Source organism: Oxyura jamaicensis, chromosome 6 (assembly GCF_011077185.1).
Source record: "Oxyura jamaicensis isolate SHBP4307 breed ruddy duck chromosome 6, BPBGC_Ojam_1.0, whole genome shotgun sequence".
Lineage (NCBI taxonomy): Eukaryota > Metazoa > Chordata > Aves > Anseriformes > Anatidae > Oxyura > Oxyura jamaicensis.
This window is the reverse complement of record NC_048898.1, coordinates 6870067-6882342: the sequence shown is the minus strand read 5'-3', so window position 1 is coordinate 6882342 and position 12276 is coordinate 6870067. Positions and strand designations below refer to the sequence as shown.

The following is a 12276-nucleotide window of genomic DNA, read 5'->3' as shown; positions in this document are numbered from 1 at the left end:
GTTCCAAAGAACTTTCACTTTTACCAGTAACCTAGCAAAACTCAACTAGAAGATAGTGAAACTCAAGTTTTACAGGGCTAGCAGATGCATTCTGTCAAAATTTAATCATGACTGTTGTCTGCTCCCAAGCCCAAATACTTAACCTTTGCCATGTTCCAGAGCAGAGAAGGCAGCAAACAAGGCAAGACATCATAGCCTGGCAGCTGTGTTTCACAGCCTATTGCACAATCCAGTTTTGGGATCCTGACACAACAGCCAGTGATCTGCACAAGCTGAGACATGGGCACATAATTACTCTCTGGCCCAATCAAAGCCTATTGCTGGCAAAGAGATGAGGCAAGCTGTTGGTGACTCTTAAGAGGAGTTACCAGCCAGAGTGACCCTGAAACTCAAAGTGATAACCTCAGCATATGCAATTCAAAGTCCTCTGCCCTAGCTGGGTGGTGGAAAAGCTAAGCCAGCTAAAGTGAATACAATGTGTGTGTGAGGCCAAGGATCATGAGTTAATGTGTGTTCACTCCATGCTCAAGATCCCCTTTTTTAGCAGCAAAGTCCCATCCATTTTGTTTTAATAATCAAACTAAGACATGGCCAGAACTGAGATATGATCACTAAGCTTTCACAGCTCTTAACATGATAAATCCAGGTGCCACTATTTAACAAACTTAGCACTTGTGGACAGCCAGCTTCCTAAGGAACTACCCAGGTGTTAAACAGAAGTAAATAGCATAGCGAACAACAGTTTCATACCAGGCAAACTGAAAAGTTTGAAGTTGAAGTGCACAGTTGAAGTGCACAGGGTAACTTTGCTGTGGTTGCTGTTTAATTTATGCACACTATGGCTTTTATTTTTAAAGTCTATCTTTCTTTCATTATGTTTCTGTCACCAGTCAAAATTAATCAATGTTACTTCCTTATCTATCCTAACACAGAGATCCTACCAGCAGAGCGGTAGGTAGGTCTAACTCCGGTACCAAACTCACTATTCTCCTCTCAACAAGCAATCCATGTGATTTTTTCCTAGAGTAAAGAGTATCACAGATGTAGAAGGCAGGTTTCCTAGGCTAGAGGTAATTAGAAACACTTTCGGATATGCAGGATTTGCAGTGTCTCAATTGCAGATACAAGCATTGGAGGGTGAATATAGTTCTTCGTGAAAGCTAGTTAAATGCTTGGTCATTCTGCTAAAGTTTCCTTTGAGAGTACAAATTAAAATCATTTACAACATTGCCTACTAAAGGCTGTCCTGAAGGCAACCAGTTCCTTTCACATAAAGCACCAAAATACCATTGGATGGCAACTGTTACAACTGACCTAGCACCGACTTGAGACAGGCCTTGGAGGCAATGAGCTCTGTGTCCACTAGCTGTGTCCTGACCCACTGATCATCCCCAGGACGTACAGCTGCTGCTCAAGTCCCCTCCAAAGAGAACCAGAGCCTCTGTCACGCTGCAGTGGAAGCACTCAGCACCAAGGCTGTCATGCACCTTCGGGCAGAGAACAGAGATCAGAGTCCTGGGTCACTTGCCTGAAACTCTACATGCACAGCAAAGCAGGGCTGATCCAGCACCTGAGCATGGGAAATCTGTAAAGCAGTATCCTGAAAACTGATGACTGAAGAGCATGACCTTATTTACACTGCCCCAGCCCGTCAGTAAGAGCTAAATCTTATCCTTGGGACATGCCTTTACTGACAGGTCGGGTCAGCTGGGTGTGGTGAAGCCCCATTTCCAGCCTTTTGCAGAGTCGTGAAGGATTGGGAATGGAATTCTGACTCCCAGTAGTTACCAGAGGTAGGTTACTTCATGATCTGATGAGTTGCCTGTAATCAAGAGCCAGCTAACACTTGACCTGAATGTCGTCCCCCTCCACCCCTCCATACCCTTCACAGCATTAAAACAAGCACAGTTCCACAGTGCTCAGGGTGTAAACGATATGTAAATGTATACATATCCATGCTAAAATCAAGTGTGTGGCTTCCCATTTCTCAGTGGGAATACAGCTCTGATAAAGACTGAGGCAAGTCAGCAACTGGGGGGGGGATTCAGCGGAGTATTGAGCTATTTTTGAAACTTGGCATTGGCACACAGGAACTGAATTTTCTAATCTGAGGATGTTTTTCCTGTTTGAAATTGAAGGGGTTTAAAGGAAGATGAAATTTGCATCCTTATCTTCACCCCTTTCATTTTCTCCAAACAGTTCTAGGCACATAAATACAGAATACAACTGCCAACTGGGAGCCAGAAGTCTGAATATTTTATACAAAAGGCAGCAAATGAATAGCCTTTCCTAGAATTAATCAGAAATGAAATGCACTGTCTTATCCCAAAGCTTACCTTGGCTGAAACCTCACGACTTCTTCCTGGCATCTGAAAGACACATTCTGTGCATAGTCATTAGCTGAGGATCCTTCCTTCTCCTGCCAGTCTGAGAGGCCTGGCAATGAGCTCTCCAGCTCCTGCAGAAAACAAAAATGTTGAATGTCCTGTCAGTACTGATCAAACTCAGCTGAATATTTTGCTTTAAGGAAGAAAGAGCTTCATGGGACTGGATGCTGATTTGTGGTTCATTGTTATTTTTTGCTAACAATATGGAAACAATTGGAAAACACAGAGTAGAAAAGGTTTTAAACAAAGCAGCATCGTCATTCACTGCAAAATGCTTTTTGAAACCAAAGCAGACAAGAAGCTACTGTAACCCATTTGCTGTTTATTAGTTAGATAACATATGTCAGCATCTGAGCTAAGAGGTGCTGCCCGCAGAGTTCAACATCTTTTGGTTATATATACATTTACATTTAAATTGAAATTATTTATTCACATGTCAGTAATATTTCATTGCTTGGGCATAATCAGAAAAATTTTGGCTGACAAAAGCAAATTCAGTCCACTTAAATATAATTTGTAAAGTTTACCCTGCTTCTTGTTCCTATTACTCTTTCCCAGCATATTCATAGCTTAATGAATAGAGTATTTCTGCAGAGGAGTGAAAATCAGTGAGTAAAATAAATAAATAAGTAAATAAAACAGTCACATCAGACACCTAGCCACAAAGGAAATAAAAAAGGCAATTTAGTCCAACAAGTCAAGGCCAGAACTAGGAATTAGAAAGGAATACACTTGACTTCAAGACTAGGAATTAGAAATGAATACACTTGATCAAGGCCAGAACTAGGAATTAGAAAGGAATACACTTGACTTCAAGCTTTCAGAAACCAGTTGTATGGCTATGACAATTTGTTTAGCATGTCTTAATTTCCTTACATATAAAATGGGTTGTAATATTTCCCTTGCATTGCCAAGGGGTAAGTTAATGAAGGTTTTTTCAAATCAAAGTGTTTTTTTTTGGTTTGGTTTGTTTTTTTCTTTACTTTTTGTTAGCTTTTATCAGCCATCATTTTATTCTCCTTATTTACAAAATCAAAATGCAATATGTTGCAAAACAACACATTACTTCCTCTGGTAAAACAATGTTCCTGAGTTTGCTCCAGTCTCAAAGCTTAGATGCAAGCTTGAAAGTCAGAAGATTGCATAGTACTGCTTGGATGGGAAATTGGAGTGCTGAAGTCATTCTACATTTACAAAAACGATGGCTGCTTTTCACTTCCTTCTTAGCCTGTTCTATCTTTACAGATTATGAATGAATCTTGCTTAGAGCTACACTATTTAAACAAAAGTAAATTATTCTTTTATAAAATTACAAACTCTACTAAAAGTTATAAAATTTAAGAAAGTTGCCTAAATGTTCTCCTCTCAGGAGAAATATTCAGTACTTGCCTCTCAAAATTAATGTTGAAGGACTAAAGGAACTTGTAAAAAGACCTGGTAAAATAAATAAATAAATAAATAAATAAATAGTCCAATCATTGGCATTTTACTTCATTTTTATGATGATATTTTAACTATACTCTTACAATTTATTTTAATCTAAGTCTTCTTATAAAGTACCAGAATACTTGTTGAATAAGGGAATATTAATTTCTACTTGATCTATGAGATCTGTAATAATATGCCTGTACTGCATTCACAGAAGTGGAAATATTTGTGCTTAGATGTGCTTACATTCAAAAGTTGACGACAACAGCTGTTAATACAGGCAAAAATAGAACTTTGGGTGCTATGTAAATGATAAAAACAACTGCCTTTCAAGTTTAGCAATTCTATCTTGAGGCTGAAATCTTCTCAGTGTTGGACTGTTTAAATTATGCACTTCCAAAAAGCCAGTCCAGTTAAAAGTGCTAAACCAAACCTGCATTTGGTAAAGTACAAGGGGTAAACTTTCTTCAGCAGAAGCTCCTTTTGCAACAAGTTCCACTCTCAACTATCAGCAGAGAGAAAATGACAATTCAAGATGCTTTCTGTTAGGTGAAAGAGAAAGCTGAGGAAAGTCAAGGGGTGTTTTTTTTTTTAAAAAAAAAAAAATATATATATATATACATATATTATTTCTGTGGTGGTGGTGGGTTTTGGTTGTTTGCTTGTTTTGTTAGTAAGTTAAGTTGTTAGGATGTTATAGAGAAACCCTAGGGAATCACCCTTGATGGGACGACCATTGCTTAAGAGCAACAAAACCCCTTTCTGCTATGTCAGAGGGAACAAACTGTATAGAGCTGTCTTCTATTTTATTTTTATTTATTTTGATGAGACAAGGAATAATGGTTTTAAACTAAAAAATGGTAGATTTAGATTAGATATAAGGAAGAAATTCTTTACTATCAGGGTGGTGAAGCACTGGCACAGGTTGCCCAGAGACATGGACACCCCATCCCTGGAGGTGTTCAAGGCCAGGCTGGATGGGGCTTTGGTAAACCTGGGCTGGTGGGAGGTGTCCCTGCCCATGGCAGGGGGCTAGAACTGGATGGGCTTTCCCTTCCAATCCAAACCATTCTATGATTTTCTTACTTCTTCACTACGGATTGAGGCTTCTCTAGTCAGGCTGCATCTGGTACGCAGTTTCTGAATAGGGAAATCTCCAGAAAATACTAAGTAGACTCAGTGCTGTGCAATCACTACTATGAGTTTTGCTTTATACACAAAATAATACATGGGTTTGGAAACAGCCAAAAACTACCATCATACACGCGTTGAGATAAATCAGTTTCTGTTTCACACACTAATTTTTTTAAAAAAATGTTTTCATCCACAGCATATCATAAACCATCTCTGTCACAGCATCTGAATTATGGTACAGACAGACAAACTTGTGCTGTGTTTACATAGCAGCTTATCTGCTCTTGAATGGCAAAAAAGTGCCTTGCAACCTTAATATGCCATATCCAACAAACAAACACTTCTAGATCTCTTCAAATGCAAATTCCTGATTGTGATTTCTGCCCCTGGAAAGTGCTTTACCAGCACTTGGGACCAGAGCTCTGGTATACCTCATGGTGCTGTGTCAACGCAGAAAATAGCCAGGACTAAAGTCCTGAGCAGAAGGGCCTCCTACCCCTCCTAAAAACACCAGTCCACGCAAGAAAAGAAGCAGATGTATTTAATGGACAGTGAACTGAACAGATTTAATCCATGACAGGAGGTATAATTTGAACATAAACAGAGTATATGTAAAAAAACAAAGTGGAACCTGATATGTTCATGTGCTCTTGTGGCTACTGTCTTTACACTGGCTCTGTTGTTTTGTTTTCTGTGTATTTAAAACCACAACTTTAATTCTGGAAATCCTCTGAAATTAATGTAGGTTGATAAGTTTATACTCAAAATACAAAATTTCACATGGCAGTTTTCAGCATTCCCATCTCTGGGTATCTATTGTTAAGCTACCATTTCATTTTAATAGCCATTTACTTTAATAATATGACTTAAAAACTGAACTTACACTCATTATACCAATTAGCTAGTATGTTTAGTGTCATTATATAAAAATATCTCAGTATCAGTGAGGATTCAGAGGACGAATTAATGTAATAATTTACATAGATGACTGTGTATTAACGGTGAGTGACCAGAGAAAGGATTAGGCAAGAAGAGCAGACTTTCCATTCCTCACCGAATCCCTAAACTATTTTCTATGCATATGCTTCCCTATCTCTTGAAGCCCCAAAAATCCTAATTAATTTGATTTTCTAGAGATAAATATTGCAGAATTACTTAACAGAGCTGATGAAACCAGGGAAATGGTGAACCCAAGTAGCTGGAATACAAAGTTATAGCCACATTCCAGCAGCCTGCCCCTGTTCCCATACTTCGGAAAAGTTACAGATGCCCCCATGCCCAGCTCCAACCTCCACACCCAGTTTCTGCCTCCAAAGAAATAACCACATGCAATATCCAAGAAACAGCTTTACTGTAGTGAGTTTTTATCAGTTGATGTTTTATCAACTGATGTAATTTGGTACTGCACTTTTATTAGACTTGGTTCTGTTAATCATCACTGGAAATTCAATAACCTTTTCTTCATCAAGACACGACCACATGTGCTACATGACCACAGTACTACACTTGTGTCATAAAAATCAGAGGCAGAGAAACCACACTTCAGCAGACACACACACTTCCGAGCCTCATGAAGCTCAAAATCCTCAAGATGCCCATCTTTCCCCTACTTGAGCACAGAGACCTGCTCCCTCTCAGTGACCTTTCTACAGTGGAAATCCCCTGGATTCTTGCTAGCAGAAAGGCACACAAAATCGTTTCCATCCAAACAGACTTTAATCCTTCCAACACATGCAACAAACTTATTTACCAAAAGCCTGTTCCAATTTTAAAGGGACTAGTTTCTAAAAATACAGCTCGCAGGCTTATAACACATAGTTGTGAGTAGCAAGCATTCTTGACTTATCAGAGCAACATCTTTAAAAGAGACACTGTCACTGTAATATTGTCACAGTCTCTTTTTTATGCCACAGAGAACTCAGGTTGGGGAATTGAGACTGTTGAAAAAGTACAGTATCAATAAACACAAGAAAACGAGGATGAACAGTTTAATCACCAGCGTATCATACTTTTCTTTTACAATGCTTGTACTCAGATATTGTTGTTTGTCAGCTTGACATCAGCTGCTTTTAAGTACATCATTTATCTCACTGAATGGCTTGGTGGCAAACTGTTTCACAAAAGGAAGTTATATGCAGTTGCACGGTGTTTCAAAGCATCAGTCTGGCCTGCTTCTCCAGGTAACAACAACCTGCCATACACACAAAACCAAGAGCTACTAGAAAAAACAGAGCAGCACTTCACTTTCAGCTTCAAAATGGAGAGAAGCAGATGCAACCAGCTTATGATTAGGACTGCCAACACAGACAGCTGCAGTAGTTTTTGAAGGTCACAACACACCAAGGATCTCAACAAGAACCCCTCACACACAAGCAAACACTTTGCAGAACACTTCTGCAAGCAGTCTTGTTTTTTTACAGGTACCTTAAACAAAGCCATGAGCCAAGTGCTCGCTTCTTCAAGAACAAAAGCTTTTCACATAGCTGAAGATATAGGAAAGCAAGCACTCGGGATCAGGAAGTGTGCACATCCCTACTAATGCGAATGAAGGCTATGTCATATGAGGGGCTTGGTAGATGCCTTCTCCTGAATAGCTTCCTTGTGGAAACTGTTCCAAGGGGTAAACACTTTCCCGCACTGCAAACACCACTGAATTCAGTATCGATAGAGGATATTCATTGAAAAGTCTTTCATGGTACCAGGATACAATTTCCGATGTGAATTTGTGGAGTTCCTGTTATGAAGGGATGTTTGCTTTGTGGTTTTTTTTTTTTTTTATACTGCATTTGAAGCTCTACATTAGTTCTTGTCTCTCAAGTAGTCCCAGCAAATCAGAGGTGGGATAAAATAGTGCCTACACATCTTACCTCTTCCAGTATGACAGAGATTGGAGCAATTGGGAGGTGGAGGAGGGCACAGGACCAGTTTTGTTTTTCCTAATTCAAGCCCTTGAGTCATATGAAAATTATCTGCCTGACATTGTTTTTCCTTCCAGAGACTGCATATCTGAGTTGCACTGGTATTTTATGGCAGACTAATTATATGCTCAAAAAGTTTCCCATGAAAGAATATCAACATTTTCATTTAACCCCTTCAAGCCACATAAAATACCATAGAACAGCAAATCTGTGCCATATTAGCTCTCACTGAGTGAGAGATACAGATACGATGTACACAGGGAGAGGGCAGACAGAAGACGCAGGGGCAGCTGAAAGAATAAGAGATTATCTATGAGACAGATCTTACTGTTTTTATGACTTTCTCATGACTCCCTGATTTGCCTCCACTTGCTCTTCATAGGGAAAAATTTCCCATCTTTATCTGCCAGTAAACACGCACACCTCACCTACCTGCAGCCTACACAGTATTTCCTAGTAACGCAATATGGTTACAAAAAAAAAAAAAAAAAAAAAAAAAAAGTTATGACTTTATTACTTCATCTTAGGGGTAAACTCCAGAAATAGCATGCAAAAAGATTAGGGCAAGAGCTATATTTACTTTTGCTTTTTGTTCCATGATACAAAAAGACATTCCTAATTTTGAAGGTAACAGATGCCATCCAAAATAATGAATTCCCATTCTAAATTTGAAAAAATGGACCAAAATCACTCCTGGCTTATGAATGGTTCAAAACTCTTCAGAAAGCACTCTGCAAATTTCTATCCACAAACAAGAAGAGAGGAGAAACGGAAAATACAAAAGGCAAATACACTCTACATAAAAGATGAAATACAGACATTTCATGGGCCTTTTCCCTAGTACAGGCTGCCAATCTACCAAAGTGAACATTAACAGTCTAAGTTAAGATAATATTTCTAGCTGAGTTAAACCTGGACAAGAGCTCTATCCCTTACATTGCACACGAGATTTGACTTGGAAAGACCTGGGGGAGAACAGAGGCACTTCCTGCAGGTGCTGGGGGCATGGTAAGCCTAGAGCCTACGTAGCTAGGTACCTGCGCTGTTAGCAGCAGAAGCTTCTTCATTTCTAGTCTTTTAAATAGCCTTTAGGAAAGTTACAGTTCTGCTCCCCTCAGCTCAACTCAAGGAAGCCTGTGGGCAGAGCGCTGGTGCTAGTCTCTGCAGAGACTTTTGGAATACATTTATTACTTAAAGATGAGAAAAACAGAAGTAAGATAAATGGGATATACCAAAGCTTTCCACAGGCAGCCAAAATACCAGTATAAGACATCCTCAGTCATATAAAACAGAAAAATCTCATCAAGTAGTCACAGGAAATCTGAAGAGAGAGATTTGTGTATCTTCAGATATGTTCTCCACTTACTTCTGACAACAGTTACAAGACAGCCCTCCCCACAATTCCATGCCTCAAAGAAATTACTTGTCATTACAGGAGGGTTCCAGGACTCCAGGTCCCTGAAAACTGGGGTAGATTATTATGGGGTTATAGCTACAGCATGGATTACCGGAGAGTCCCACTTTGCATTTCAAAAGGCTCAGACACTGTGCCATAAACCCACTCTTGGTAAGTTCAGTTTTTACCTGACTTTCCTCATGGCTTTTTCCATTTTCTAGCTTTGCCAAGGGCTTAGGCTTTCTTAGCTTTAAGTTGCCCATGTCAGGCTTTAGAGCATAGTCAGTTACTGCCTGCTCCTTATGCTGCTGGTTGTCTTGCAAATGCAGCTGCCTTTCTCCTAAGATAGCAGTGTTGTCCAGATAATTTTCTTTGTTATCATCATCTCTGTAAGAAAAACAAAAATGAAATGCATCAGAAAGGACTTCAGACACCTGTCAAAACATTATGAAGAACATCAACAAGATCTCAGCTATTCATGGTGTTTTAATTTTAATGTTAAATGTTTGTTGCCTACACACCAAACAAATGTTGCATATATTAGTAAAATGTTTGTAAGAGGCTACTGCTTATTGAGAAATCACAAGCTAAACTACTGTTAGTAGTATATATTCCATATTCATTTGTGGAGACATTTAAATGAGACTAGTTTTAGAGGCACTCTTTGGCCTCAGCTCTACATTTCATATTCCCCAATAACACCTGGAACTGTCTTTTTTTCATGCAGCAGGCCTCTCCCTGTCCAATGCTTTACGCTAGTTTATAATCTAACAGAAATATTTTCACAAAGAGTATTTCCTCCCTATAGTCACACTTCCCTTCTGACAGTCTTTCCTCATCTTTTTGAGGGCTTTTGTACAGCGCAAGGAAGGTAGGCACACAAAGTAGGGTTTGAACAAGAGGGATGTTTGAACAGAGGGATGTTAGGGTGGAGGCGATAAGTATCACCTGATACTGGTTTGGAGAAAGATTCCCCTTTATAACACCATATCCACTGGTTTTAACAGATGCTGTTGTTCATGTATGCTCTGATAAACACCAAATCTTGAACAGATGTTTTCAATCTTTGCCTAGTCTACAAGATGCAACCTATCCTAAGGAGACTTTGTTAGCCTTATCCACATCCAACCGATCCCACCTTAGACTTCTCTAATGCCTTCCATTGGGAACAACCCAAATGCAGGATGTGAGACTGCCTACTTAGCTGGCAGGATGAGCCGACTGGTCCTATTGCTCTGAAATCCCTGGCTATTGCCTAGTTTTCAGGTGGAACTTCGGTTGTCAGCTTCATTTTTTTCACAGAGATTCTTCAATGTCCATATCCTTGCACAGTTACAAAACTCCACTTACTACTGCCTTGCACCAGCTGCTGCTGTACAGTAAAATACCATATATTAGTTTCAGAGCTCCATCTGAATGAAAGTAGTATGATTTGGAGTTAAAAACACAGACCATAACATATTTTCTTATAGAACAACATTTAATCCTCTTACTGTTTACATATATATAATACTAACACGCTCTTCCCAGAAATAGTAATAGCTATAGCAGGCAGTACCTCAGAAATTTTACATTCTTCTGACAATAAAGGTTTTCTAATGGTTTAACAGAAGTACTCTGACAGCTTTACTTGTTGCCAATGGATTTCAGACAAAATTTGCAGTAGCATACCTGGTGCTGCAACTGGCCACTTGATCTTCATGTACAGAGTCCGAATCCCTGTCACACCTTGAAAATAGAAAATAATTGCTGATAAATAATTGCTGCTGCAGCAGAAATTTAACTTTTAATAATATGACAGTGCAGCTGAAAGTATGCATAAACACATTTCACATTCTCACACCTTAGCTGAATCATTTAATGTCATAGCTTCTCAGTGATAGTCTACATCTCAGAGGAAGAAGAGGATTTGAAATGTTAAATGTACACAATTTGGCATATCTTTGTCAGCCAGCTGGAAATAATGACAACAAAGTCTTCAGATGTTAACATAAAAATTACAGAAAAATTTTACATGAAATCCTGAACTTTGATTGTTTATATAATATACTTCACATTCAAAAAAGAATTAGAAACAACAATTAGCTAAGGCTTTTTTTCTCTTAGACTCACAAAAATATTAACATCAGTACAGCAGTCATTCTTTGAGCAGCAGGGAAAGGAATCCCCAAATAAATTACAAAGTGACCATTGGCTAAAAGTGAACTATCACAATTTTTTAAAATGCATGAATAATCATAATCAATTCCATCCCATTCCAATTTACACAGTCCTATAATTTTACTGTGTAAAAACCAGTAAAATTATAGGACTACATAATCAAAAAGAAAGGTCTGGATAAATATGCAAAACACCAGTATTGAACAGTATACTGTGCGGCATTGCCTAATTTTGCAGAATGATACAGCTGCAAAGCCCAAGATCAGTTTTTCCTCAAATAAACATACAGATATACACATATACTCCCAACAAATATGTACATACCCTCCCTGGGTATGATTTCTGGGGAAGAGTCAGGGCCCTCTCCTCACCCTCAGTTCATACTCACAGGGCACAGGCACTAAGTAGGCCTGGAGCACTTGAAGTTTGCTGGCAGAGGAATCTCTTCATTATGTGGGAAGCAGCCTATACTTCCACTGACTTGTTAAATTTTTAGAAGAGCTGCCCAGCTTAGGACAGAGCACATTAAGTGATAAATTCATAGCTCTGCATTGCAATTTGACGGCAAGGATTTTAATATATTCCTCTCTCCCACCAGTCTTCTGCCAGTATCTTTACCAAAAGCAAGACTGCTGCAGAAATTATTTAAAGGGATACCAAGTGTTTACACTTCCTGAATACATCAGCATTTGTATGAAAGCATTCACTGCGTGCGACTAGAGCGTATACCTACAATTGCAGGTTCCCCTTAATCACATAATATTCCTGCAATGGGTGCAGTTCTCCCTGCAAGGCAAACTGGGCAGACAAATGAAAGACAGAGCTTGACGCACACAGTGAATAAATTCACTGT

The 12276-nt window shown here is 39.0% G+C and overlaps 1 protein-coding gene across 13 annotated transcripts in view; it reads right to left on the bottom strand.

The window, feature by feature from the left end:
• Positions 1-12276, bottom strand: part of FAM13C (family with sequence similarity 13 member C) — a 129386-nt gene that overhangs the window by 35691 nt on the left and 81419 nt on the right. For all 13 annotated transcript variants that reach the window (XM_035330050.1, XM_035330053.1, XM_035330058.1 and 10 more), the window contains 3 exons: positions 10935-10991; positions 9452-9650; positions 2337-2458 (listed from right to left, as the gene is read on the bottom strand). In XM_035330050.1, coding sequence (XP_035185941.1) covers positions 2337-2458; positions 9452-9650; positions 10935-10991 — 378 coding nt within the window. The remainder of the gene's footprint in view (positions 1-2336; positions 2459-9451; positions 9651-10934; positions 10992-12276) is intronic.